The sequence below is a fragment of the Rhagoletis pomonella genome, unplaced genomic scaffold (assembly GCF_013731165.1).
Source record: "Rhagoletis pomonella isolate Grant_MI unplaced genomic scaffold, Rhpom_1.0 Rhpom_scaffold_00002, whole genome shotgun sequence".
Taxonomy (NCBI): Eukaryota; Metazoa; Arthropoda; class Insecta; order Diptera; family Tephritidae; genus Rhagoletis; species Rhagoletis pomonella.
The window spans coordinates 64007960-64034196 of record NW_023458556.1 but is presented as its reverse complement, the minus strand read 5'-3'; the positions used below and the strand labels follow the sequence as shown (position 1 = coordinate 64034196).

General features: G+C 38.8%; 2 protein-coding genes and 1 long non-coding RNA gene across 7 annotated transcripts; 2 read left to right on the top strand and 1 right to left on the bottom strand.

Annotated features, from left to right (window-relative positions):
* Positions 1-5737: 5737 nt before the first annotated feature.
* On the top strand, positions 5738-7226 carry LOC118733971. Its single transcript, XM_036463632.1, has 6 exons — positions 5738-5764; positions 5821-5952; positions 6006-6135; positions 6203-6480; positions 6576-6770; positions 7155-7226. Exons 1-6 carry the CDS (start codon positions 5761-5763, stop codon positions 7157-7159), a joined length of 744 nt encoding a protein of 247 aa, XP_036319525.1. The 5' UTR covers positions 5738-5760; the 3' UTR covers positions 7160-7226.
* Positions 6511-8347, bottom strand: LOC118733973. Of its 2 annotated transcripts, XR_004992314.1 has the most exons (3): positions 8062-8347; positions 7713-7962; positions 6511-7649 (listed from the first exon to the last, which is right to left on the bottom strand). It is a non-coding gene; the product is annotated as an uncharacterized LOC118733973 (long non-coding RNA). The 2 variants fall into 2 exon arrangements; XR_004992313.1 differs by lacking the exon at positions 6511-7649 and having other exon boundaries at positions 7673-7962.
* A 1573-nt stretch (positions 8348-9920) lies between these two features.
* On the top strand, positions 9921-25898 carry LOC118733970 (melanoma-associated antigen D4). 4 transcript variants are annotated; one of them, XR_004992311.1, is made up of 6 exons: positions 9921-10202; positions 10260-10428; positions 10489-10666; positions 10718-10790; positions 13389-13578; positions 25535-25898. XR_004992311.1 is itself a non-coding variant. In XM_036463630.1 (5 exons), exons 1-5 carry the CDS (start codon positions 10032-10034, stop codon positions 13473-13475), a joined length of 678 nt encoding a protein of 225 aa, XP_036319523.1. In that variant the 5' UTR covers positions 9921-10031; the 3' UTR covers positions 13476-14357. The 4 variants fall into 4 exon arrangements, 2 of the variants coding, with proteins under 2 accessions (XP_036319523.1, XP_036319524.1); XR_004992312.1 differs by lacking the exon at positions 25535-25898 and adding an exon at positions 14193-14357; XM_036463630.1 differs by lacking the exon at positions 25535-25898 and having other exon boundaries at positions 13389-14357.
* Positions 25899-26237: the final 339 nt, after the last annotated feature.

Here is a 26237-nt window from a genome sequence, read left to right as displayed (position 1 = left end):
AAAGCTCGAAATTTTTACGAAAGTATGTTGGTTTTTGGATGTTTCGCAAAGATTTAATCTTGGGTTTATACAGTTTTTCTTAAAGAATACATTATATATTATTAACAGATAATTAAAATTAAAGAATAATAAAATAAATAGTAAAATCTTGTCAATGTGTGAGTGCCGTAAAGGTATTATATTTAAGAAAATCTCTTCTTATAACTAACGAAGACTTTGTTTCTATATGAAGCTGACTTCGACATTTTGTTTTAATAAAACTTAGTATCGAAAAGTTTCTTTAAAAATTTGCCTAGGCTATATTATACTGGTTCGTTCAAGCCATTTTTCAAAACTTACAAAGGTAAATACGAACAGGCGAACAAAAGAGAATACACAAAATGTCTTGCTGTGAATTTTCAGAGCTATATATTTTTAGTATTCATTACAAAATTGTTCTAAAAAGTACAGCGTAGTAGGAAAGTATCAGTAAATGAAATTGGATCAAACAAGTACAATTGTACCAAAAATGCCAACACTGTTCTGTGTACACACTTTTTTTCTTTTTTACTTTTTTACTCTTATTTTATCTTTCAGCTTCGCTAAAAGCACTTCTACCAACGCTTGGCTTACCAAATTTACGCCAGTTAATAAAATTTTGTGATTTAAATTCATTTTCAATAATGTAAATAACGATTCGATGACAACTTTTTCACTTTCAACTTCTCATTCGACTTCGTATTCAACTTTTGTTGCCTGTAAAATCGCCGCGTGCGAATGCCCTATAACGCAACTATGATTGGACGGCAAGTGTGCAGATAGCCTAACAATGAAGTAAAATTTTCTTTGATGTATGTATGTACATGAACAAAAGACATAAGATCACGCCTTAAGGAAAGAAAGAAAAAAGTTATTTTCTACCTTTCGAAATCTCGACGCCATCTTTGTTGTAAGAAGTAAACAACGAAGAGAACAAAAAAAAACCGCGTAATTGTTGATCGCATGAATAATCATTTTGATTATGCAAATTCTTCTATAAATCATGTCGTTGTGTTAAATTATTCTTTACCTTATGTGTCACAAGCGAAAATTAAAAAAATTGCAGTAAAAAGCCACCACCAAATTGTAAACAACGAACAAATGTAAATAAACGGCTAATGTCAAAGTCGCCCATCTTTTTTCCTAAATGCGATTATAACGGGCTACTAAGAAGGCGTGATCTGGTATTTTTGGTTCATGTGTATGCAAGGCGAATTTATACAAGGTGGTGTCACTGGCGAATTTAGATTACAACAACGACAACCACATGTATTTTGTATGGAGGGTGTTATGTCAAATCTCAATTCGCTCCAAATACCATGTTCTGACCGACATCGAAAACATGTTTTCGTTGCTAAAACTGGTTTTCGACTTAAAACTTATGTTTTCGTCCATGTAAAATCTGTCAAACGAAAACCAGTTTTCGCTGAAAACTACTTGAAAACTCAAGTTCCACTGTTGTTGTTGTAGCGGCTACAACAACCCCGCCCAGATCGGTTGGTATCTCAGTCGTTGTCGTCAAGTTCCACTAACGGCAACCCTAGGAAGCGTGCAGCTTCTGTGGGGTTTGTCCACAGGGACAAGGCCGTTAGGGTTGTCGGGTATTCCGGGCATGCGAAGAGATGTTTCGAGTCATGTGGGGTCTCTCCGCATGCCGGACACTCATTCGGCACATCCTCATTCAACCTACTCAAGTAGGAGTTCAACCTGCTGCAGTAGCCGGAGCGAAGTTGTGCGAGTGTAGTGCGTGTCTCCCGAGGCAGATGAAGCTCCGTCTCGTCTATGTCCGGTGGTGGTATGCCTAGAACGGCATTCACAGGTCTAGAGTCTAAATAACTCGAGACTGAGTCCCTGTGAATGCCGTTCAGAGCCTGTCTGTAAGCTGTCGGGTCCAGAGGTTGCTTAATGAACCTCTGGACTTCGTCCGTCAGTTCATATAGATGCCTCCTGACGTGCCTAGGCGAGGGCTCCTCTGCAAGCAGCTGTCTGCTTGGGTGGCCACTTCTGTGGCTCCCGATCAGGAACTGCTTGCAGAGCATTATATTATGCTCCTTTACCCGGAGCATTTGCGCCTCGCCGTGCAGGTGGTGTTCAGGCGACATCAAGAGGCATCCCGTCGCTGTCCTAAGTGCCGTATTTTGTACCGTCTATAGCTTCGTCCACTGCGTCCTACTAGTCCCTGGCGACCACACTGGCGCTGCGTAGTTCAAAACCGGCCGGCCTATTGCCTTGTATGTTGCCAGCAACGTTTCTTTGTCTTTGCCCCAAGTACTGCCGGCTAGCGACTTGAGGACCTTGTTGCGGCTCTGTACTTTATTGACAATAGCGGTTGAGTGCGCAGAGAAGGAGAGCAGGCTGTCGAATGTTACTCCGAGTATTTTGGGGCTATTCACCGTCGGAATTGGTGTGTCATCGACGTGAATCCCCAGCGGTAGCCTGACCTCCTTCGTCCAGGTTGTGAACAGGGTCGCGGAGGATTTCGTAGGGGAGAGGGCTAGACACTTTGCAGTGAAGAAGCGAGAAAGTTCGGAGAGATAGCCGTTTACTTTCGAACACAGGTCATCAATTCCATTCCCAGTCGCCATGACTCCCTCTGGTGGTTGAGGGAGCTTCGAAATGTAAAAGTTAAACAGTAGCGGGGAAAGGACACCACCCTAAGGAACCCCCGGTTTTATTTTTCGCTGCTTACTCGTTTTGTCTCTAAATATTACCGACGAATGTCGACCACTCAGATAATTTGCCGACCACCGTTTGAGCCTCTGTGGGAGAGAGGAGGCCTCTATATCTTCTAGCAGCGTGGAATGGCAGACGGTGTCAAACGCCTTTGACAAGTCCAACGCTACTAGAATCGTTCTCTCACAGAGACGGTTACGGTTAAGGCCACGAGTTATCTGAGTGTTTATGGCGTTAAGTGCTGTTGTTGTACTGTGCACTTTATGGAAACCATGCTGATGCTTCGCTGGGGTCAGGTGGTTTGTGAAGTACGGGAGTAGCAAGGCCTCGAGTGTCTTCGCTACCGGGGAAAGGAGTGTAATCGGACGATACGAATCTCCTTTGTTGGCAGGTTTCCCCGGTTTGAGCAGTGGGACCACTCTCCCCACCTTCCAGATGTCTGGGATGATGAGAGTGGCCATTGACAGGTTGAGGACCTCCGTTAGGTACGCTACCTTCGCAGGACCCAAATTTTTCAGCATCAGCATGCATATTCCGTCGGGACCCATGGCTTTGGAGGCTTTCGCCTTCCCGATGGCCACCCGAACTTCACCGCAAGTGAAAGCAAGGGGGGCACAAGTTGTTGGCAGTTTGTGCAGCCTTCTGGTCACTCGACGCTTGGCTTTGTCCACCGGAGGATGCAGTATGAACTGCCGGCTAAAATAGCTCGCGCATCGCTCCGGGTCCGACGAGGCATGGTCGCCGAAGGAAATTTCGACTCTGTCGTCGTGCTTCGTCGGATTAGACAATGACCTCACGGTTGACCAAAGCTTGCTCACACCAGATTTGAAATTACAAGTCTTCAAATGCTCCTCCCACTTCCCCCGCTTATGTACGTTTACAAGTTGCCGAATCTCCGCGTTGAGATCCCTGATACGGGGATCTCCGGGATCGGCCTGACGAAGGCTATCACGCTCATCGGCTAGAACAGCCGCTTCGGCTGGGAAGTTTGGACGTGGGTCCGATATACATCCTGCCGGTATGAAGCGAGCTGCAGCAGCAGTGACAGCCCTGCGGAACTTACGTTCGCCGAGATGGACGTCGGTTGGTGTGGGGAGCGCTGTGAAGGTGTTTTCGGTAAACTCCGCGTAACCTTTCCAATCAGCTTTGGAAAAGTTGATATAGGTCCGGTGTTTGGCGGAGGCAAAGTCGGTTGGTTTATCTATCGAGATGACTATGGGTAGGTGGTCTGATGCTAGAGTCAGCATAGGTCGCCATGTTATGCTGTTTATCAGACCAGCGCTAACTATTGTGATGTCTGGCGAGCTACTGCAGTTAGCCATAATCCTGGTGGGTGCGTCGTCGTTCATTGTGCAGAATGTCGAATCGTCTATCTGCTCAGCCAAGTCTGTTCCCCTACGATCGTTTGACAGGCTTGAGTGCCAAAGATCGTGGTGCGCATTAAAGTCACTTACTACCATACGGTTTTCACCTCTGAGGAGCGCACCTATATCAGGGTGATATCCTGCCGGGAAGCAGGTGACAGGGGGTATGTATATGTTAAATATTTCGAGCTCGACATCGCCTGACCGGATAGCGATGCCCTGACATTCTAGGGTGGTATCCCTGCGGTCGATGTCTGCTTCGATAAGACGATACTGCACGGTGTGGTGCGTGATGAACGCTAAGCCACCACCATTATCTCGGCCGCGATCTCGACGGTGCACGTTGTACACGGCGCAATTCAACAAAGTTGAATTGCTGTGCAACTTCGTCTCTTGGACCGCAGCTATCAATATACCATGCCGACACATGAAGACGGTTATCTCCTCAATCTTGCTCTGTAGCCCGTTGCAGTTAAATTGAAGGAGCTTCATGTGGTTCGGGAGACGTGTCGTGATGTGGGGTGTAAGTGAAGTGTATGTTCTTGCCGCCGTTGGCTGTGTGTGCTGCTGTGGTGATTGCCGCCCTGTGGTGGTGGCGGGGGGCGTCGCAGTTAGGGTCTGCGACCGAGCAGCGCAACACGGGCCCTCGAAGTTCCCAGTCCAATCTCGCGTGGTACGCAGACCTGAGCGTGCCCTAAAGTGGCACCAGCCAAGGCAGGTGTTGCACTTGACTGATGTCACATTACGGAATATCCTGGTCTGACATACCGTGCAGATTGTAGGGGGAACCAGGAGTTGTTGGCGGCGGCGTGTGGGTGGTGGTGCGGTTGTGTGTGTTATGTGTCTGTGGGGGCTGTGGAACGGTCCGTGGTGTTATTATGTTGTTGTGTTGTGGTGACTGTGTGTGGCTGCTGTGTGAGTGTGTGGGGCTGCTCGGGCGGACTATGGTAAGCCGTGGAGGCTGCTCTGTTTAAGCAACAGGGGGCCACGTACGACGTGGTCCACTGTCTGTGTGTCCGTAGTCCCGAGCAGACCCTGAGGTGACTCCACCCCTCGCAGGCATTACACTTGACTGAGGTGGAGTTGTGGTGTAATCGTCTTCGGCATACACAGCAGGTGTATGTTTCTGGCCCAGGGTTTGACTCGATGCCAGCCCTGAGTAGGAGAATGCGTAGTGAATGTAGCCCTATGGACGGACAACTTCTAAGATACTTCGCCGACCTAAACGGGGTTAGATCGCCGAAACAACAGCCCTTGGTCGGGCGAAACCCGAGTCATTCCGGTACGTAGAACCGGCTGTCGTGGGAATGCTCCATGGTGTAATGAACTGAAGGTGGCGCATTCCCGAAACCGCTACTTTGGTTTTGCCGACTTTGACGTTTATGGCAATACGTAAACAAACTTTTTGTTTATAAACAAGTGCAAACGTATTGCAAACGTATTGTGTATTTTCTAGTGAAAAATCGAAGTAATTCGTGCGTTCTGAAGTAAAAAACATTTTATTTGTAATAAAAACTTTATAAAAATGTCGTGTCGTGTGTTGAATTGCAGCAGCCGTAGGGGTAAAGGCCCTAAATGCAGTTTTTTTTTGTTTCCCCGCGACGACGCCTTGGCCAGAAAGTGGGTAGAGTTCTGCCGGCGGGAGAAGCCATACAATTTAGACACCAGCGTAATATGCATGAAGCACTTTACGGATAAGGATTACATGAGTAACTATCATTTATTTTCATTACTTATATATGTCGATATCTAATAAAAGACTTAGGAACTGCTAGTCGACCATCGCTTCGCCGCGACGCCATGCCAACCATTTTTGAGTGGGAAATAGATCCTGCTCCGGTGTGTGAGTCACAAAATGACAGCGTTGAGGAGATCATTGAGCTACAAAATTGCGAAGGTAGCAAATATTATACTATAAATATTATATTATTAATGTCAGTGGTTTATTAGTTGGTTTAAATGAAGGCGATAAAGTATATCGGCCCAGGGACGGTACTCTTGATGCTTCGACGTCACCTATCCGTAACTGTGTTTACTATGATAGTGATCTACAGGAAGTGGAAGTGTTGAAAGTGGAAGTGTACGTTAATAAGTAACTGATCTTTATGTGTAAATGTAATAATATCTTATATTTCTCTTATTTGAAGTGAGACATTCAAGCGCGAAAATGCACACCTCAAAAAGGAAACCGAAAAGCAGTGCACCGAGCTCGCTACATTGAAGCGGGAGTCCGACCTGCAATTGAAGAGACACGCATGGAAAATGGAGTCACTGCAAAAACGTTTGGATGAAATGGCTGCCCAAATGAAAAATGTGGAAGATGCACTAGCTTCCATCTTCACCAAAGGGCAGATAGCGAAGCTGAAGTCTGGGTCGAAGCGACGAAAATGGGCGGAAGAGGATATTGCGAAGCCTCCGCTTACAAGTAATTCAAAATAATTTTTTATCTATTTCATTCGGCTTAAATATAAAAATATATTTTATTAATAATCGCACATATATATTTCACCATATTTACAGGTATTTTGCTGAAAAACTTAAGCTCTAATGCAGAACTGTGGCCGGTTGAAGAAGCGGAATTCGAGGATTTGGAGCTAGACGGACTCGAGCATTTAGCGGGATATATTTGCCACAAGCTGCAGGATGACATTCCCAGCACGTCGTTCAGGAGCAATGACGACCATTCATTCTCCTGGGCGGATCACCTTAATGAGGGTGGGTTATCCCTACCAAGCTCCTCTATGATGGTCCATATGCGAAGTCTTGAGTCAGTCTTTAAGGCATTGAACGAAGATGGCTTGCTCATTACAAATGATTTTGTAAAAACTCACATTGAGCATGCTGCAACAATTCAATGCGACATTAAAGTAAAAAAATTATTTTTCAGGGCAAGAATGTTCTTCAAAATACGAAAATTAAATAAAGAACTCGTTGAAAATGCCCACAAAAGAAAAAGAAAAGCCAAAAAAACTCTGACCTAGATCGATCCATATGGTACCATTATAGAACCGTAAGTATTGCATAAAATACCAAACATGTGGTATGTTTTGAACTAAAGCGTTTTTAAATTTGTAGAAATTAACCGTTCTTTACTTGCAGCATGAATCAATGTCCGCATTTCACACGCACTGATCTCAGTATTTCAGACTCCTAAAATTAAAATACTTGCATGCTACGTAAGTCCCTAGTTTTAAAATATCATCAAGCGTCTTTTATACAAATATAAACTTATTTATTTGCAGGCAAGTAATATGATTTATACAAAGGCCCTTTTCAGGGCCGCCAATTAATTAACAAAGAGATTAAAATTTTATGCTTAGATAAATACATATATACCAATCAACAAGAGGCCCTTTTCAGGGCCGCAATTAAGTTGACAAAGAGATTAATTTTATATCCTATATATATTTATGTTCTTAACGTATATATGTATGCATGTATCTTTTTAATAATTGTCATTTAAAATGTATATTTTTTTACTTAGATTTAAAAGCAATTACTTGGTTTTACACATCATTTTGCTACGTTATAGTTAAACTTAACTAAGCGGATCAATGAAAATATAATATACTGCAAATATATGTATATAATATACTGCAAAATAAAGACTATAGTAGTAAAAATTTCAAATCGAATAAATGTTTATTAAAACTATACCTCATTGCACTAGCTTCCAAAAACAGAGAAGAAAAATAACTATGACGTACTGAGCTCTGGTTGTTGATGCAAGACTATTTTGCTGAGACTGACGTGACACACACCAATACACCAGGTTGGTTTGCACTAGTTGGTGTCGGCTGGTTTACAGAAAAACTATTAAACTCCAGGTTGATTTTCGGCGCCGATGAAGCAACTGAGCCGAAGATATCATCAAGGTTGACATTTGAACTTGGTTGTACATTAATTTCTAAAATAGAAGTGTAGGTCTCTATTCAGAACTTAGCAAATATTAATTTGGATGGCCGCCTAAAAGTCTAAGACTTTTTTGAATCTACCGAATCCTTACCTAAAATATCAGGTATTGGAGCCGAGCCAATGCCAGATGAATTATCATCCCCGAATGCTCCAAGCAAATCGAAACTAGCGACACTCGTTGTGGCTTGTGGATCTTGCACCGGCAGCTGGGGTTGGGGCTGGTTTAAATTGAGCATGTCTATTGGTGGTGATGGTTGAGGTTGGATTCGAGGTACATCCTCTTGCTTTATTTCGGTAGCATCTGGTAAAATAGGCGTTATCTACGGAAGCAGCTGACCTAACAGGCGTAGGTTTGTTGATCGAACTAGGTTTTGTCACTGTTGTAAGGAAAATAAATAAATAATTGAAATGGGCGGAAATACTATAGGGACTTGCCGAAATTATCCACCATTTCCTCGAATTCTAATTGCGAACTAAATATATGTTGTGCGTTTCTTATGGGCTTTGCTGGTAACCAAGGAGGATTCCTACTCGGCGGAAATTCGTTATCCGTGAAACTCAACGACAGCGAAACCTAAAAGTCATGAGGAACCTGATCGGCATCCGGTAAATCATCGAGATCATTCGAGGAAAATGTTATCAATGTTTCTTGTTCCGGTATGAAGCCCGTGTTGATTTGGAATTGACAAATCTTTAAACTCTGAGGACGTACCATGCCTTTAAGTGCATTCCGCGCATGATAAAGCACCACTTCATTTATGGAAAATATGGAAATTAAGCTGCATCACCACCGGCATGCCTGCCGCGACTTATTTTTTTCCAAACCCTGTAAGCAAAGTTTATATTAATACGACACAAATTTGTTATTACTGCCACGCACTCACCAAATTAAATGATTCCACAAGCACAGTGCATGATTTACAAGGCGGCAACTTAGTTGATTTTTCCTTTTGGTCCTTTGGAGATTTGTCAAAAGCTTCCACAGCTTCACAGTTCTCAAACAGCAACACCAGCCCACATACAATTGAAAGCACCACTTTTAAACACGACATGTTAAGTTGAAAACGTTGAAATACCACAATTTACAAATTAAAATCGGAGGTAAGCAAGCATCGACCACTTTGTGCAGGAAAACATGCGCTGCTACAAGATATTATCACTTTTCCGGCACCTGCAATACAAACACAAAATTCTTTCTATTCTTTTGAACACATTTCAAGAGAGGTTGTATAATTTTTGTTAACGTTGTGCTTAATTTGCTATAAGATGGCTTGAAAAATTGGTGAATTGTGAAGAAAACACGTTTTCTCATTGCAAATTCACAACTGTCAACTCATTGTTCTTCGCCAAATTCTTTGTTTAAGCTGAAATTAGTCAAGAACGTAAACCTACCGGTACGTAAACCCGAGTCAGCTGACACGATCTGTCTTACCAGAGCGCCATGTAAATGAAAACTCAACACCGCAGAATTTTTCTGTAGTTGTAGCCCGTAGCGCAGAAATCTGCGGAATTTAGATTTTTTCGTGTCAGCTGATTTCTTCCTTCTATAGATGGTTGCCACTTCGTCAGTTTCGCAAATGGTAAAAAATGTATAATTTCCTATTCAAAATACGTTTAAAATATTTGAAATTTACTATTGAATAAAGTTGTTTGTTGAAAACTAAGTAGTTTATATTTAGCTACGATCTATTATAGCACGAAAAGTTGTTGAAAAGGTAAGTTTATGAAAACGCATTGATGAGTGGCAACACTGTAGTAAGCAACACTGAGGGCTCCAGTAATCGACAAAATTCTGCGTATACAGACTGCGTTTAAGTATACGTTCTGCGTTCTTGACTAATTTCAGCTTAAATCTGTATGCGAGCGTACAATCGATAGTTTGTTTTCGAAATGGTTAGTCGTTTTTTGCATGGTCGAAAGGATTGACAACACCTTATCGAATTGGTAATTGGAAATTTGTTCCGATAAACACTGATTGTTTATTTAAGTTGATTACACATATCTAACTGTTTGCTTCTGTAAATCCGATTAACGCTTTTTAAACTACAAATCAAAATATAAATGAATAACGAAGAAAAACTTGCTTATTGGCGCAATGCTATCATTGCTTTAGTTCTTAATAATGTGGAAAACAAAATGCCTATAAAAGAGGAAGACATGCGCGAAATTCTGGACAAAGACAAAATGCTATTCAGGCAATGCCTACCACTTGTGATTCAATCCTTAAAAAAAGTAAACAAAATTTAAACAAAGTTCTTAACTTAATTTTACTTAATATTATATCTGCAGGTGTACGGCATCATTTTGCAAAAGGTACCCGACACTAAAAAATACATATGCTATTCCGAACTGAGAGTATCTTCTACGGTAGAGTATGATGAAGAGCAGTGCCGTCATCTAACACTGCTTTTTATTATACTATCATATTTACTAATGAAAGATGCCCGCGTAGATGAAGGTTTGTTTATTCTACATAATTCGTATAATGCTCGCTCGCTGTACAAATAAAGCAAATTAGATTTATCAAAATATTTTACAGAGCAACTGTTTGACTTCCTTAAAGGATTACGCATTAGAATCGACGAAGAGCATCCATATTTCAAGGATAATATAAAGAAGCTCATTGGTGAAACGTTTGTGAAGCAGTTGTACCTGAAACGTGAAAAATCTGATTCTGAGACCGATTTAGAAACCAGGTTTGTTAAATAGGTAGTTAAGATTCTTTTATTTGCCGCTTTTACTTGTAGATTCTTATATTCTTGGGGTTATCGAGCTACTGTCGAATTCCCTGCGAAAGACGTCTTGCAACAAACTGCACAGGTATACTTGAATTGAAGAGGTTAATTACACTGGTTTACAGCAAAAATGTTCAATGGATTCTACTATCCAATTTTTATGTAGAATTGCTCGTTGATTCGGAAAATCGAGTTGATTTCTTTTTCTATGGATACGTTTTCGAGATCTTTGCAATTTACCGTTATTAAGCTTAAAACAAAAATTGTTTCCACTTAATCACGTATATCTTACGAATTTAACAATCTTAAAATGAGATACGACAAATGAATGCTAATGAAATTCTCCATAAACCATATATACATCACTGATGGTTTCTGACAAATTAATTAATTATTCGTTTTTATTTTATTTTTTAATGAAAAAATGGAAAAAAATCTAACTTTAACAGTAAAAATAACAGGGTCTGTGCCAAATCTTTCCATTTGTGCTAAAGCTTGTTCTTTTACAAAAAAATCAAGTTACTAATAAAGAAAATCGTTTGATAGATAAATAAATGAGTGGTCAAATGAAAATACGCAAAGATTTTTTATATGAAAAATGAGCAGGAAAGAGTGTTACTCATACGCCACGTACACCTGATATTGTTAAATTGGTTCGTAGTAGGGCATTCAATCCCGAAGCATTTTAACAATCCCGGGATTTCGGGATGTAAAAATTCTAATCCTGGGATCCCGAGATTTTTCGGGATTTCGGCTTCATAATAACTTCTTGCATTTTACAGTAGGTTCGCCTTTTTCAAACCACACAGATTCATTGTCAACACATTTGGTCTTAGGGGCGCATAATGCTCCTTAGTAAAAGAGTATGTAATTTGATGTTTAAATAATTTTCATTCTAAAATTTCTATATTACTTGTCAAAAACATTTACTCATATTTACAGAAATCCTTTTCCAAAAAAGGCCAACAAAGTAAAATGAACAATTCTGCCACACTGTAAAAGCTTGTGTTTTGAATTGCTACCAGATTTTTCGTTATTACACAGTTCTTGCACAAAATATTTGAACAAGTAAAGTTATTCAGGCAGTTCCTGAAATTCCCTTCCAAGTGCAAATGACTCAAGTTCACTTTGAATCCAAATTTTAGTGTTCTGTATTTCTCGTGTTTCAAGTCAAATAAATTGTTTTTTTCGTTTTCAACATCTCTTTCATTCTGTAAATGAAGCAGTAAAAATCTCGGGATCCCGGAGCTGTAATCCCGGGATTTCGGGACATGGAAAAGTGTCCGGGATCCCGGGATTGAATGCCCTAGTTCGTAGGATATACGTGATTAAGTGGAATCAGTTTTTGTTTTAAGCTGAATAACGGTAAATTGTAAATATCTCGAAAACGTATCCACATAAAAAAAAATTAACTCGATTTTCGGAATCACCGAGTAATTCTACATAGAAATTGTATAGTGGCGCTTGGGGAACAAAAACCAAACTAAAATTTGTGATCCAGTGTTATCAATGGGGAATAAGTTAGCATTTTTCCGATATGGCACATTTTATGCAGTTCAACAGAGCTCTTTAAACGAACAAACTGCTATAGTCTGACCGATTCCGGAATATAAATTCATTCAAGAACAAATGGTTTTGATAAACTTTTATAATAAAAAAAGAAAAACATAAACAAATAACGTTACAAAACAAATAATCATTCAAGAATCTATTCACTTGTTTATGTATATATCGCCTATGCATATATATAATTGCAATAATTTGTTCCATAGTCTTTTTCTTATTCAATATTAAAAAAAAAGTTCATTCGAAATCACATTTCTTAGTTGTACTCATAGTAGTAAACATATGAACTTCTGCTAACTATAAAGGTGTTGTATTGAATGCAATTTGTTAAGAAACATAACCGTAGATTTTTAATGATATAAGTATTTTTGTAACGTAAACAATTTAACAATCCAGTGAAATCCCGAAGGATTTAGGAATTCAGCGATTAATTTCAGGATAATTCTAACAATACTTACAGTAACGACATTTTAACATTCTTTGGTTATTTCGTTTATCTAATGTTTCTTATTTTTTATGAAAGTGTAGCTCGTTATCTAACCAAAACCATGTTAGTGAAAATTTCAAACTTTTTCTTTAAACATTCTGAGTATGCAGTTTTGTAGCCTATTCAATTTTATTTTAGCGAAGTGCAAATTTTAAGTAACTAGAACTTGGTATTGATTTTTGTAAATTTTTTTGTGGAAGGTGTTGCGGCTTTTCTCCATACAAAAAAATTTTCGAACATACTTTGGAAACTTTGGAAGAAAATGCGTGAACAAAATATTTTCAAAAATCAACACTTACCTAGCTAATTAAAAGTTTCAATTTATAATACTAACATTAAAAAACTGCGTACTCAAAAAAATTCAAAAAAATCTGATTAAACAGGTTCAAATTTTGATGAACATTTGTTAAAATTGCGGAAAAAGTAAAAAGAATCGGCTAAAAACGGCCGATGCCGATTCTTTTGGCCGATACTAGCCGATGCCGATGCCGATTAATCGGTCGGACTCTACGAACTGCAGCAAAATTGTCTTATCGAAAAAAATGCCAACTTATTCCTTTTGGTAATTAAGCGATTCAATTGCCTCTTAAAATTAAAATTTAACTTTCCTTTATAATATCTATTTTTTAGATACTGGGAAAAGAGCCTCGAGAATTTGTTGCTGTGTACAATAAATACTGTGCAGAGGAAAATGAGGAAACTATGGTTGTTGACTAAAAGTAAAGGTCATTTTATCAGAAAAGTTTGTGCTATTGTTCGAAATTCGTTATTAACAGGCGTTCAGGAAATTATATGTACATGTGCATAAGTACAAACATATGTATGTTTATACAGAATAAGTTATTTATTTTTATTGAACCCTTTTAGATTTAAAACCATTAAGGTCGGCTTTTTCCGCTCAAGGGAACATCAATATAATTTTTCGTGAATTTTATAATTTATTTATGTAATCTATCAGACACAATTCAATAGTTCAGCAGTAATAAGTTGTTACAAATACAATCAAATAATTTAGTTTGAAAGCAATAGGCGCTTCTCTGCTTACTCGCGCGTATGCCGGTTAACTTAAATTAAAATTTGTATATGAAAGCTTGTACTTCATTAATTTCATTCCTTTCGCCACTCTCTTACTGTTGGCGAATTCATCTACTACTACTACATATCTACATACATACATATCTACTACATATCTACATACATACCTACTACATATCAACTTAAATCAAAGTCAGCAATATTAAAAAATTGAGTTGCATAATGATTTAAATTTATAAATTGGTTCGTTTCCACCATAATTCGTTCTATGTGCTAGAAGATAGAAATTACGACGCCCTCTTAGCGATTCACTTATGATTAGTGTATAGGAAATTTAATAATTTAAATATCCTACATTTTTATAATTACTTATATGCCATTTTTTATGTCTATATCTAGATATGTATGTACAATATTCCAGATGGTAAAACGTGGAGAGCTTCTAAATAAACGCTTTTAGGCAGTATTTTACAGCAAAGCCTTCGAGCTTGTATTAAAATATCTAAGCGCCGTCATTCGAAGTCAGACCATTCCATACAAAATAAACATGAGTAAATAATCGAACATGAAAGTCATATCATTTCAGTAGATTAGAAGTAAGAGCTCCTGGCATTCCCACGACAGTCGGTTCTACGTACGGTACGTACGGTTCAGACCAAGGGCTGTTTTTTCGACGACCTAACACCGTTTAGGTCGGCTAAATCCTTCAAATGTTGATCGACTCTTACCTTCGACAGTCTGCTCTCCTTCTCGGAGCATACTACCGCAATTGTCAACAGAGTACAGAACCGGAACATGGTCCAAGTCGTTGCCCGGCAGCATTTGGGGCAAAGACAAACAGTCTCATTTCGTAAGTTGTAAATTAGGCTAAGGCCCCTGTTATGACCCAGCAAACATTTGGAGTCATAAATGAGTCTTTAAGGAGTCCTGTTTCGGAGCTATTACGCTCATAATGAGCTCATTTAAGAGTCCGATATGAGTGTGTTTCCCTTCCTACGAATGTCGACTTATATGAGCTTAAATTCATACATCAAATGAGCCTCAATATGAGTCATATTGGACTCTTATTGGCCTCATATACGGCTCATTTTGGACTCTTTTAAAACAAGTTTTGGCCTCATATATGACTCTTTTTGAGACCCTTATCGGCCTCATAAATTGCTACATTCGGACTCTTATTTTAGATTGCTCTTTGAGTCTTATTCAACTCACTATATTTGCAAAGGCATTCCGCAAAAAGTCCTTGCAAATAACATACATACATACTTACATGCATATACACATTCCAACATGCATTCAATAGCAGCAGCTGAAGCTAAATTTTGTTCATTTTTTGTTTTCTAATTATTTTCAATTTCTGTATAAACAAGTTTAGATATAAATTTCAAATCTTTATTGTTTTTATATTGGCACAAGGTGCTGGCTCATAACTTGGCTAATCCTAAAAGATTCATATAAGAGTAAAAAATTTTTTGTTTTTGAAACTCATATTTCTTACCTACCTAGGACACCTTTCGGACTCATATATTCTGAACGCTCAGAATATGTTTGCGGGGGAGTTACATTCTATCTTCGTGTGTGGTCGAAAGTGCTGATCGAACGAATTTTCATTTGGTATTATCGCTAGAAGAACATCCACCAAGCTACATGGCTGTCTCCAGATCGAGAAACGAGAAACCAAATCGATCATGTTGTGATAGACGGAAGGCATGCTTCAAGCGTTTTAGACGTACGTACACTCCGAGGGCCAAACATCTACTCGGACCACTATCTTGTTGTAGCCAAGATACGCACCCTCCTCTGTGCAGCAAAAAATGCTGCAATGCAAATGAAAAGCTGCAATCACAACAGACGGCCAATTTATTCGCCACTCGACTCACACACCTGCTCTCTGAGAGCACTCTTCAACAATCCGACATACGCGAGCAGTGGAACCACATTTCCCGATCATTAAGTACCGCCGCCGAAGAAGTAGTTGGATTTCAGCGAGCCCGAAAGAACAACTGGTACGATGAGGAATGTCAAGAAGCCGCAGAGAAAAAGATGCCGCCTACAGGACCACGCTGCGATCGGGCGCAACGCGAGCCATGTGGGACCGTTATAGGGAACTGAAGAAGGAAGCGAGACGTATTTGCCGCAATAAGAAGAGAGAGGCCGAAATACGTGAGTGCGAAGAGCTTGAGATGCTGGCCGACAGGAAGAACGCCCGAAAATTCTACCAGAGGGTTAGGCGACTTACGGAAGGTTTCAAGACCGGGGCGAACTCCTGTAAGAACAACAATGGTGACATAGTGACCGATGTCCAGAATATACTTAAATTGTGGAGCGAACACTTACTTACACAACCTACTGAATGGCAGCAGCGCTGAAAGTAGTGAAGAAGATGAACCCGAGTCCCCAGTTGATGATGATGGAGTAGCTGTCCCACCGCCTGACTATGACGAGGTACGAATAGCGATTACGCGGCTGAAAAACAACATAGCTGCTGGAGCTGACGGCTAGCCAGCCGAGCTATTCAAGTACGGCGGCGAGGAGCTGGTGAGGTGCATGCATCAGCTCATATGCAGAATATGGTCAGATGAACGCATGCTCGACGACTGGAATTTAAGTGTGCTCAGCCCAATCCACAAGAAAGGCGACCCCGCCATACGCACCAACTACCGCGGGATCAGCCTTCTAAGCATAGGTTATAAGGTCTTATCGAGTGTATTGTGCGAAAGACTGAAGCCCACCGTCAACAAGCTGATTGGACCTTATCAGTGTGGCTTTAGGCCTGGAAAATCCACCATAGATCAGATATTCACAATACGCCAAATCTTGGAAAAGACCCGCGAGAATAGGATCGACACACACCATCTGTTTGTCGATTTCAAAGCCGCTTTCGACAGCACGAAGAGAAGTTGCCTTTATGCCGCGATGTGTGAATTTGGTATCCCCGCGAAACTAATACGGCTGTGTAAAATGACGCTGAGCAATACCACCAGCTCCGTCAGAATAGGGAAGGATCTCTCCGAGCCGTTTGATACCAAACGAGGTTTCAGACAAGGGGACTCCCTTTCGTGTGATTTCTTTAATCTTATGTTGGAGAAGATAATAAGAGCCGCAGAACTGAACCGCTCAGGCACAATACTTTATAAGAGCGTACAATTGCTGGCGTATGCCGACGACATCGATATTATCGGTAAAAACAAGGGCTACGTCCGTTATGCCTTCTCGGGATTGGATAGAGAAGCAAAGCGAATGGGTCTGGTGGTGAACGAGGACAAAACGAAGGATCTCCTGTCATCACACAAACAGTCAGAGCATACGCGTCTTGGCACTCACGTCACTGTTGACAGTTACATGTTTGAAAAAGTAGACGACTTCGTTTATTTGGGAACCAGCATTACCACCAATAATAATGTCAGCCTTGAAATCCAACGGAGAATCACTCTTGCCAACAAGTGCTACTTTGGGCTGAGTAGGCAATTGAGAAGTAAAGTCCTCTCTCGTCGTACAAAGATCACACTCTATAAGTCACTCATCATGCCCGTGCTGGTGTATGGCGCGGAGGCATGGACAATGAAAGCTCTTGGAGTTTTCGAGAGAAAGATTCTGCGAATGATTTACGGACCTTTACGCGTTGGTGATGGCGAATATGGCAGCCGATTTAACGATGAGCTGTATGAGCTTTACAACGATATAGACATTGTCGGCAACACTGGCCACTCAAAGGGACATTTTCTATTACAACACAATGGCAACGCCATTCCCTTCTGAAACGATTGTCAACGTCAGCTCTAGTTTTTAGTTTCAAAGAAGCCGCGACAAAAACACCAATTGTAAAACGAAGTCGAACGAAGTCTAAGAACGAAAACTGAAATTTGTCTGCTTTATATTTCTGGCCGCGAGCCATAGTTTGGAATTTAAATATACAACTTAAAATTAACTCGCTTGTTTCGTCTTTCTGACAGAAATAGTGCAGCGAATTAAAATTCAGCGGCTCCGCTGGCTTGCCCATGTCGTTCGAATGAACAGAACCGCTCCTGCTCTGAAAATATTCAACGCGGGCCGCGATGCTGGTAACAGAGGAAGAGGAAGGCCTCCTCAGCGTTGGAAAGACCAGGTGGAAAAGGACTTGGCTTCACTTGGCATTTCCAATTGGCGTCAGTTAGCACAGAAGAGAAATGAATGGTGTGCTGTTTTGGACTCGGCCAAAATCGCTTAGGCGGTTACAGCGCCAATAAAGAAGAATATTATCGCTAGTTCAAATTGTTCACAATGCTCAACAGCTCAGTAACTGTTGCGATTTTACCTTCTGAACGCGTTGTTGTGTACTGATCAACTGAACAGTTGCGTGTTAGATGATCGTAATATTTTTCTGATCATTTCAGACAACATGTTGGTGTGTACGGGTGAATTCCAAAACGTCAAAATACAAAGCATCAGTCTCTTTTATTTCTAGACCTCAGTAGATTTTAATGCCAAATGTGCGCAACCACGGTTAGATGCTAGTTTTCTACTAGGTTGCGCAAGTTAGGCTTTTTCTTCTAGTGTGGTTTAGAAATAAAAGAGACTGATGCTTTGTATTTTGACGTTTTGGAACGCACCCTACTTTTGAGAGCTGAATTTGACAGTTAATGCATCAAGCCGTTCAGAAGACGCATAACGATCACTGATTTTAGCAACGGTTGCGCTCAACTGCTGCGCCTTCTGAACCTACCCAATAGTATATTTTTCACCGTTGAGAAGCTTTGTTTACAAATCGAGCAAACTAAATAGTGGTCTTATACATAGAGTTGTGTAGAAAATGAAGTTGCAAGATTTTACCCGAACTCTTTCTTCTGGTAAAATCATGAAAAGTGTCAAGCGATCACTGGTTGACGTTTTTACAGGAAAAATTATTATCTAGTTCCCGTACTTTTTGAAGTGAAACTTCTTTAGCGGCGGTTGGTTGGTTGGGAGTAAATTGGCAAATTCGACGGAAATTGCACACGGAAATGGTGCAACGGAAATGGTGCAACCGAAATGGTGCAACGGAAATGGTTGGGGCTGAAACAAGTGCTTATTGTGTGTATGCATATGGTATTAATTTAACAAAAATTTGCTAATAAAAGGTTAAAGAATAGAAAAGGACCAATACAAGAATGAAAGTAAAGGTGACTACGCACATAAACAAAGAAAAGGATAAAGGCAAAAGTAAAAATAAAAACAAAAACAAAGGCGCTTAAAGATAAAGACAAAAATGAAGACCAAGGTAATTTTAAACACTTTACTGATATATATAAGGGCAAAGGTGAAGGGGAATATGTAGATGAAGAAAATGATAAACATAAAAGTAAAGACAAAGAGGAGGATGAGGATACCGATAAAAGTAAAAATGAAGATAGGGGAAGAAAGATTAAAATAAAGGTAACTTAAGAGGAAAGGATATAGAGAGAGACACACAGACTCAATCTGGGAACCATTTTGGGATTTTAGAGATTTTCGGTATTCTCGGGACTTATTGATAAAATAATCGATGTTTTTATCGGTTTTGTTATCGATATTCATCGATTGTTTATCGATTTCTTTATCGAAATTTTTATCGATATTGGTATCAATTTTGCTATCGATATTTTCGGAACTTATCGATATAACAATCGATATTTTTAACGGATTTTTAATCGGGTTTGTAATCGATATTTTTAACTATTTTGTTGGCGATATTTTTTTTAACGATTTTGTTATCGATATTTTTATCGATTTTGTTATCGATATCTATCGATTTTGTTATCGATATTTACCGATTTTGTTATAGATATTTATCGATTTTGTTATCGATATTTATCGATTTTGCTATCGATATTTATCGATTTTGTTATCGATATTTATCGATTTTATGATCGATGTTTATCGATTTTGTTATGGACATTTTTTTATCGATATTTTTATCGATTTAGTTATTGATATTTTTATACATTTTGTTATCGATATTTTTATCGAAATTTATCGATTTTTTATCGATATCTATCGATTTTGGTATCGATATTTATCGATTTTGTGATGGATATTTTTATCGATATTTTAATCGATTTTGTTATGGATATTTTTATCGATTTTGTTATGGTTATTTTTATCGATTTTGTTATGGTTATTTTTATCGATTCTTTTATCGAGTTTCTAATATATTTTGCTACCAATATTATTATCGATTTTGCTATCGAAATTTTTATCGATATTTTAATCGGTTTTGTTACCGATATTTTATAGGATGTTACTATCGATTTTGTTATCGAAAGAGTATAAATATAAAAATGAAGATAAAGAAAAACAGAATAACATAAAAGTAATTAGAACGAACAGGGGTAGAGGTAGGGATCTAGATAGAAAAAAGACAAAAAATATAACCTTAAGCAAAAGCAGATGTATCCCACTGGGAAAATAGGTAAGCACCTTACGGGGTAAGCCATGTTTTCTTTCGGTTTTTAGTACCAAAATTGTAATCATGGCCAATGTGATCTACTAGTAAAGCGCAAAATGAACACCTCCGACGACACATTACGTTGCCAGTTGCAAAATAACGTGCAGCCGAAGTTATTTCCAAGCGCCGAACTACTCCGAGCGACTGCTCTGCATTACACGTAACTTACTTTGTAAAGCGGCTCAGAGGTATGTCTGATACCAAATGTGCGATCTTAATTCCTACTAGGCGGCTACGTCTTTGTTAAACTAATGGAGATTCGGCAGGGAAGTGGTAAGGACCGCCAGGTGAAGGGCAATACCTTACCAGCAACTTACACTCTTCTTCCTAAGTTCTTCATTATTCAGCCGCCGGGGACTAGCAGGACGTAGTGGACGAAGCTGTAGACTAGCCAGAACATGGCACTTCGGACTGCGACTGGATGCCTTCTGATGTCGCCCCAAATCCAGCTGCACGACGAGGCATAGATGCTCCCCATTAAGGAGCATACCACAAAGCATGGGTTTGTTCCTGGGCGCTCAACGATCACAAATCTCCGTCCAAATTATTGTATTTCGTCTTTTTCGAATGGCCACCAAGTTGACTCAATTTACACGGATATCTCTAAAGCCTTTGATAGAGTTTCCCATAGTGCCTTGTTGGCTAAATTAGGTAATTTGGGTTTTCATTCCACCTTTTTATTATGGATCGAATCGTACTTAAAAAAGAGAGACAACTATGCTGTTATATACCACGTTTATATGATGCTTCAATTCGTTCTAAGTCAAACCATGTTATATGGACACACACATGTAAACACATTCTCTAATCGAATTGAAACTTTTAACCGTGCCACCATAAATCACATTTTGAATGCGAGTTAAGAATTCTTGAATCGTATTAAGAGTGCATATAAACACGGAATTTGTCCACACGGTTGTTTCATGCAACTCTGTATAAAGTAAACCATTTAAATAGTTCTTGAAATTACATTTATGCTAAGCTTTGTTATAAAATTAATAGCTAAGATAATTTTTACAAGGCTGTTTGAGTCTTTAATTATTATTTTTCAATGTTCATTATTTTCAAGAATTGACACATGTATTAACTCTGTTTGAAAGTGTGTTCGATCGACTCATTTCTTGTGTTGCATATAAACACTTGCATTTGAAGCGAGCTACGTTGACACGAGTTAATTTGATACCGCGTTTGATGCCATATAAACAAGGTAATAGACAATATAAGATCTTTTCCTTACATTGCAACTTGAGGGGTTCCTCAGGGAAGTATTCTTGGGCCTCTATTTTTTGTTATCTTCATTAATGATGTAAGTGTCTGTTTTCAGCACTGCAATTATTAATTGTATGCAGATGACTTAAAAATATTTTTAAGAATTTCTAATATATCGAATGCTCAAACTCTCCAATCCGAATTGAACTGTTTTTCTGATTGGTGAGGAAAAAACAAGCTAACACTAAATGCAAGTAAATGTTACTCAGTAACTTACTCTAAGTCACATAATAAATTTGCGTCAGCATACCTTATTTCCAATACGCATCTCCAATACGAATCTTGCATTGACAAAATTCGAGATCTTGGTATAATTTTTGATTCAGCTTTTACATTTGGTGAATATCTTAATAACATAATTCCTAAGGCTTTTGCAGCATTGGCTTTCATCAAGAGAAACAGTTCCGAGTTCAGAGGCCGCTACACAAAAAAACTTCGGCATAACTCTTTCGTTAGATCTCAATTAGATTGGATCTATTATATGGAATCCATTCTATGCCGTCCATAATAAGAGAATTGAACGTGTTCAAACAAATTTTTTAAACTACTGCTTATCAAATCTTAAGTTTGAAATACCTCTTCCTCCATATACTTCATAAATTTGCATACTCTTCAAAGTAGAAGAATCCTTTCTGCAGTCACATTTATATACGGTATTATTAATGGTAACATTGATTGTCCTTTATTGTTGGAATTGATAAAATTCTATGTTCCTGTAAAAAATCTTCGGTGGCATTCTACTTTTTCTATTCATGCTTGTAAATCCAACTATGCTTTGAATGGACCTATCACTAGAGATGCTGAAAAAGCTAGGAGCTGCGAGATTCGAGTACATTCCCACCGCTTTTAACTTGTCACTGCCCACCCTGATCATTCCCGAGGTGTGGAAAATAATAGTAATAGATTGGCGCTTACACATAGGTTAGTGCCTGGTTGTGATTTTCCTCCGATTTGTGGCGTGCGCCTTGATGTTGTCACACGGAGCGGAGGTACCTACAGTTTTACGCCGACTCCAAATGGTGATTGTATTTTTATCAGAAGCTGTTTTTCATGGCAGAAATGCACTCGGAGATTTGCCATTGCAATTTTTTTTTGTTAATTTTTTATTTTTTGATGTTGAGTTGAACATGGCTTAACACCAGGCTCTGCGGAATGGTGCGCGCACTGCTTACCACTACACCACATCGGCCGAAAATCGGTGGTGAGATCATTCCCCTTCTTAAGCTAGGGAAGAAGGCGGACGCAGGGGAATCGTTCAGACTCATCTCCCTCCTATCCCCAGTGACAAAAACTATGAAACACTACTCCTCCTGACAGGGCATCTCAAGCTAGCCGAACACCCGCATGGATTTCGGAAAATGCATAGCCAGGCCAGTCGAATTTCGAAACGTCAACAGGAGGTCCCTCAAAGCGGTGTACCTCTGCGCACGCCTCAGCCACTTGCAACGAGCTGCTGCAGGAACAAAGTCCTAAAGTCGTTAGCCGGCAGCACCTGAGGAGCCTACAAAGAGACCCTGCTCGCAACCTACAAAAAGCAATCGGGCGGTCAGCTGCAAACTATGCTGCGCCAGGAACGAGTCACTCGCAGTGGATAAATCTGCAAACATGCCAAAATGTAGCTCTACGTACGGCTACAGGCTGCGATCTCATGTCGTCCGAGTCACAGTGTAGACCATGATAAAAACATAGTAAGGTAAAACCGTTCTCTCAATTTGTCGGCCATAATTTTTTTTTAAAATTTGCCGGCATTTTAAAATCATAAAATTGAGAGTAAAAAAAATAAATTGTTCAAAGTTTTTGTTTGAGATTGAAAATGAGAATGTGTGTGTGAGTTTATGTATACAATTTTAAAATTAAATTGCTTGCAAACGTCAAGAATATAAAAATTCCTCTCAGCGGTTCTACCTTACTATATTTTTATCATGGTGTAGACCATGATAAAAACATAACAAGGTAAAACCATTGAGAGGCAGTCTGACGTTTGCCAACAATATAATTTTAAAATCAAAACTCAAACTCACACACACATTCTCATTTTCAATCTCAAACAACAACAATTGTGAACAATTTAATTTTATTATTTTCAATTTTATATGATTTTAAAATGTTGGCAAACGTCAGAACAAAATCATGGCCGACGAATTGAGAGAATGAATTTACCTTGTAATGTTTTTATCATGGTGTAGACAGTGTGCCAAGTAATGACATGTAATTTTTCTCATATCAATATTTGACAATTGCTTGAATGTGTTAGTTAAAATTTTGTAATTTGTTGTCACTTTCTTTAACTTTTTGGTAGTTTGAATTTTAAATTTTTTTGAAATCGTGAACAGAAGAAAATATTAACAAAAAAGAAATATGGAAAGCGAAAAAACTAATAATGTCGCATACGTTTTTTATGCAAGAGTGCGAAGTGCGGCGACTCCGTGTTCATCGTACCGAACGACGAATATGTAAAAGAACAGTGGGAGCTAGCTTGCCTCACGATATTCACGATTTGCAGGAACAGCTGTTTTCTCCATTAATAAACCTTATGGAAGGTAGTCACCTGGAACGACTTCCTGTAAAAACCTGCAAATCGTGAAGCATCTGGAACGCGACTATCTTTTACAATAGGTGCGTTCGTTTAAAATCTCCAGTAAAAACCAACCAACAGCTAAATTCCGCCGAAATGTCACCAGTTCTCTTACAAGAGAAAAATATCCAAAACAGTACGCGAACAGAAAATTTGCAGAAAATTGCATGTTAGACGAACAGCTGATATAATTTTTGTTTACATTCAAAATTGTAAAATTTAAAACGTACGAAAACTCATCACAAAGTGGTATCCTGACACAGTTTATTGATTAAACAAATAACTACTTACTTCTTACAAGTTTAATTAGTCGTCATTTTTTCATTTCATGTCATTTTTAACTTCCAAACCATCAAATTCACTTTTGTGATCTGCGTAAATTCAAACCAGCTGTTTTTGATCAGCTGTTTTCCTGTTGGCTAATTGCTGTTGGCAAAAATTTTTCCAGCAGCTTCCCCTCAAAATGAAATGTCACTTTGCTCTCTCAATTTCCCCTACTTTGCAAGTTTTGGTTAAACATGAACAATTAACAGCTACGCGAACGCAACTAATTTCTTTAATTTTTATTACAATTTCTTCTGTTACAGCCCAGCGGGACTAGAAGCGCTCCACGAGTGCTATTGGAGCGCTCCATATTCAACAGTAAGCGCTCCCTTCCTAATTTAACACTTCATTGTATTTTAATATTGTGTGTCATTAAAAAAGCGCTCCCTTGCTGCTTCCAAAGAAGCCCTTGGTGAGGGCTTCAACTAAAAGCATTTAAAAAGCGATGCATGCAAATTTTAATTTTTATATTATATTTTTGTTTTAATAAAATAATGGCGCTTTTGTAAACCATTTCATGGTTTTATTAAGTGTACTTATTGATTTTTTGTTTCTATGTGGTATACATACGAAAATACATAGTACCTGTTTGTACATAAATTAAGTTTTTTTCAAAAGAAAATATTTATGTTACTACCAAGGCACATTGAACAGGTAGTATCATGATAAAAACATTACAAGGTAAAATCATTGAGAGGCAGTCTGACGTTTGCCAGCAATATAAATCTCCCTGCAAGCCATGGCTGAGCAGTTTCCCCTCAAATTCGACAGATTTATACACACCTTCGCAACTTTTTAGCTATCACACGCACACATTTACAAATTTGGTATTCGAATTTTGAAATTTTTTTCATTTGTTAGAGCTGAATTCCTACTTTTATAGGAATTCTGTGCGTTAAAGCGAGTAAGAAATATGGCAGTTTTTATGACAGTAGGCTTTGACGAAAAATGTCACATTTGATAAATATTTTAGAGTATAAATATTTTTTTATAATTTTATAGATATTTCAAATTTCATTTTATGTTCCCGTTGCCGTTGCCGTTGACTTTGCATCATTATTTTTAAGGTATGTACATACATATGTAAATTACTTAATTTGTGCATTTTAATTGATTTTCTCGTTATTACAGATTTGCAACAATTAAAATTAAAATTACCATCGCCACCATCATCTTTAACGCCGTCACCAGCTGATATCGCAGACATCATCAATCAACACCTCCTCCATCTCCTTTAATGGCACCACCAATATCGTACCATCACCTTCAACACCGGTACCGGAAGTATCGCCACCATCATCATTCAACACCGGCACCAGCAAAATCGCACCATCAACATTCCACGCCTCTACCAGCAAAATCACCTTCAACATCGCCACTATTACTTTAAGGCCACCACCAACATCACCTTCAACGCCGGCACCAGCAATAGTTGTGTTTTTTTTACAAATTATCCAGTAACTTGCCAGCAACTCTCCAGTAACTTAATTTCTAAGAATTCGCTCTCATAGAAAAAAATTACAAAAAAGTACGTGAACGCTTTTCCAGTAATAATTTGCAAGTTTCATGAACAGCTGATAAATTGGTTGTTTATTCGCAGCATATTCCTAATAAAACAATATATTTTATATTTAATTATGTTTATTTTGTGAATTTCCACAATAAAAAGCCACAAACAGTTTCCTTATTATTGTGAACAATTTCATTTTTTTATTTTCAATTTTATATGGTTTTAAAATGTTTGCAAATGTCAGGAAAAAATCATGGCCGAAGAACTGAGAGAATGATTTTACCTTCTAATGTTTTTATCATGGGTAGTATCATGATAAAAACA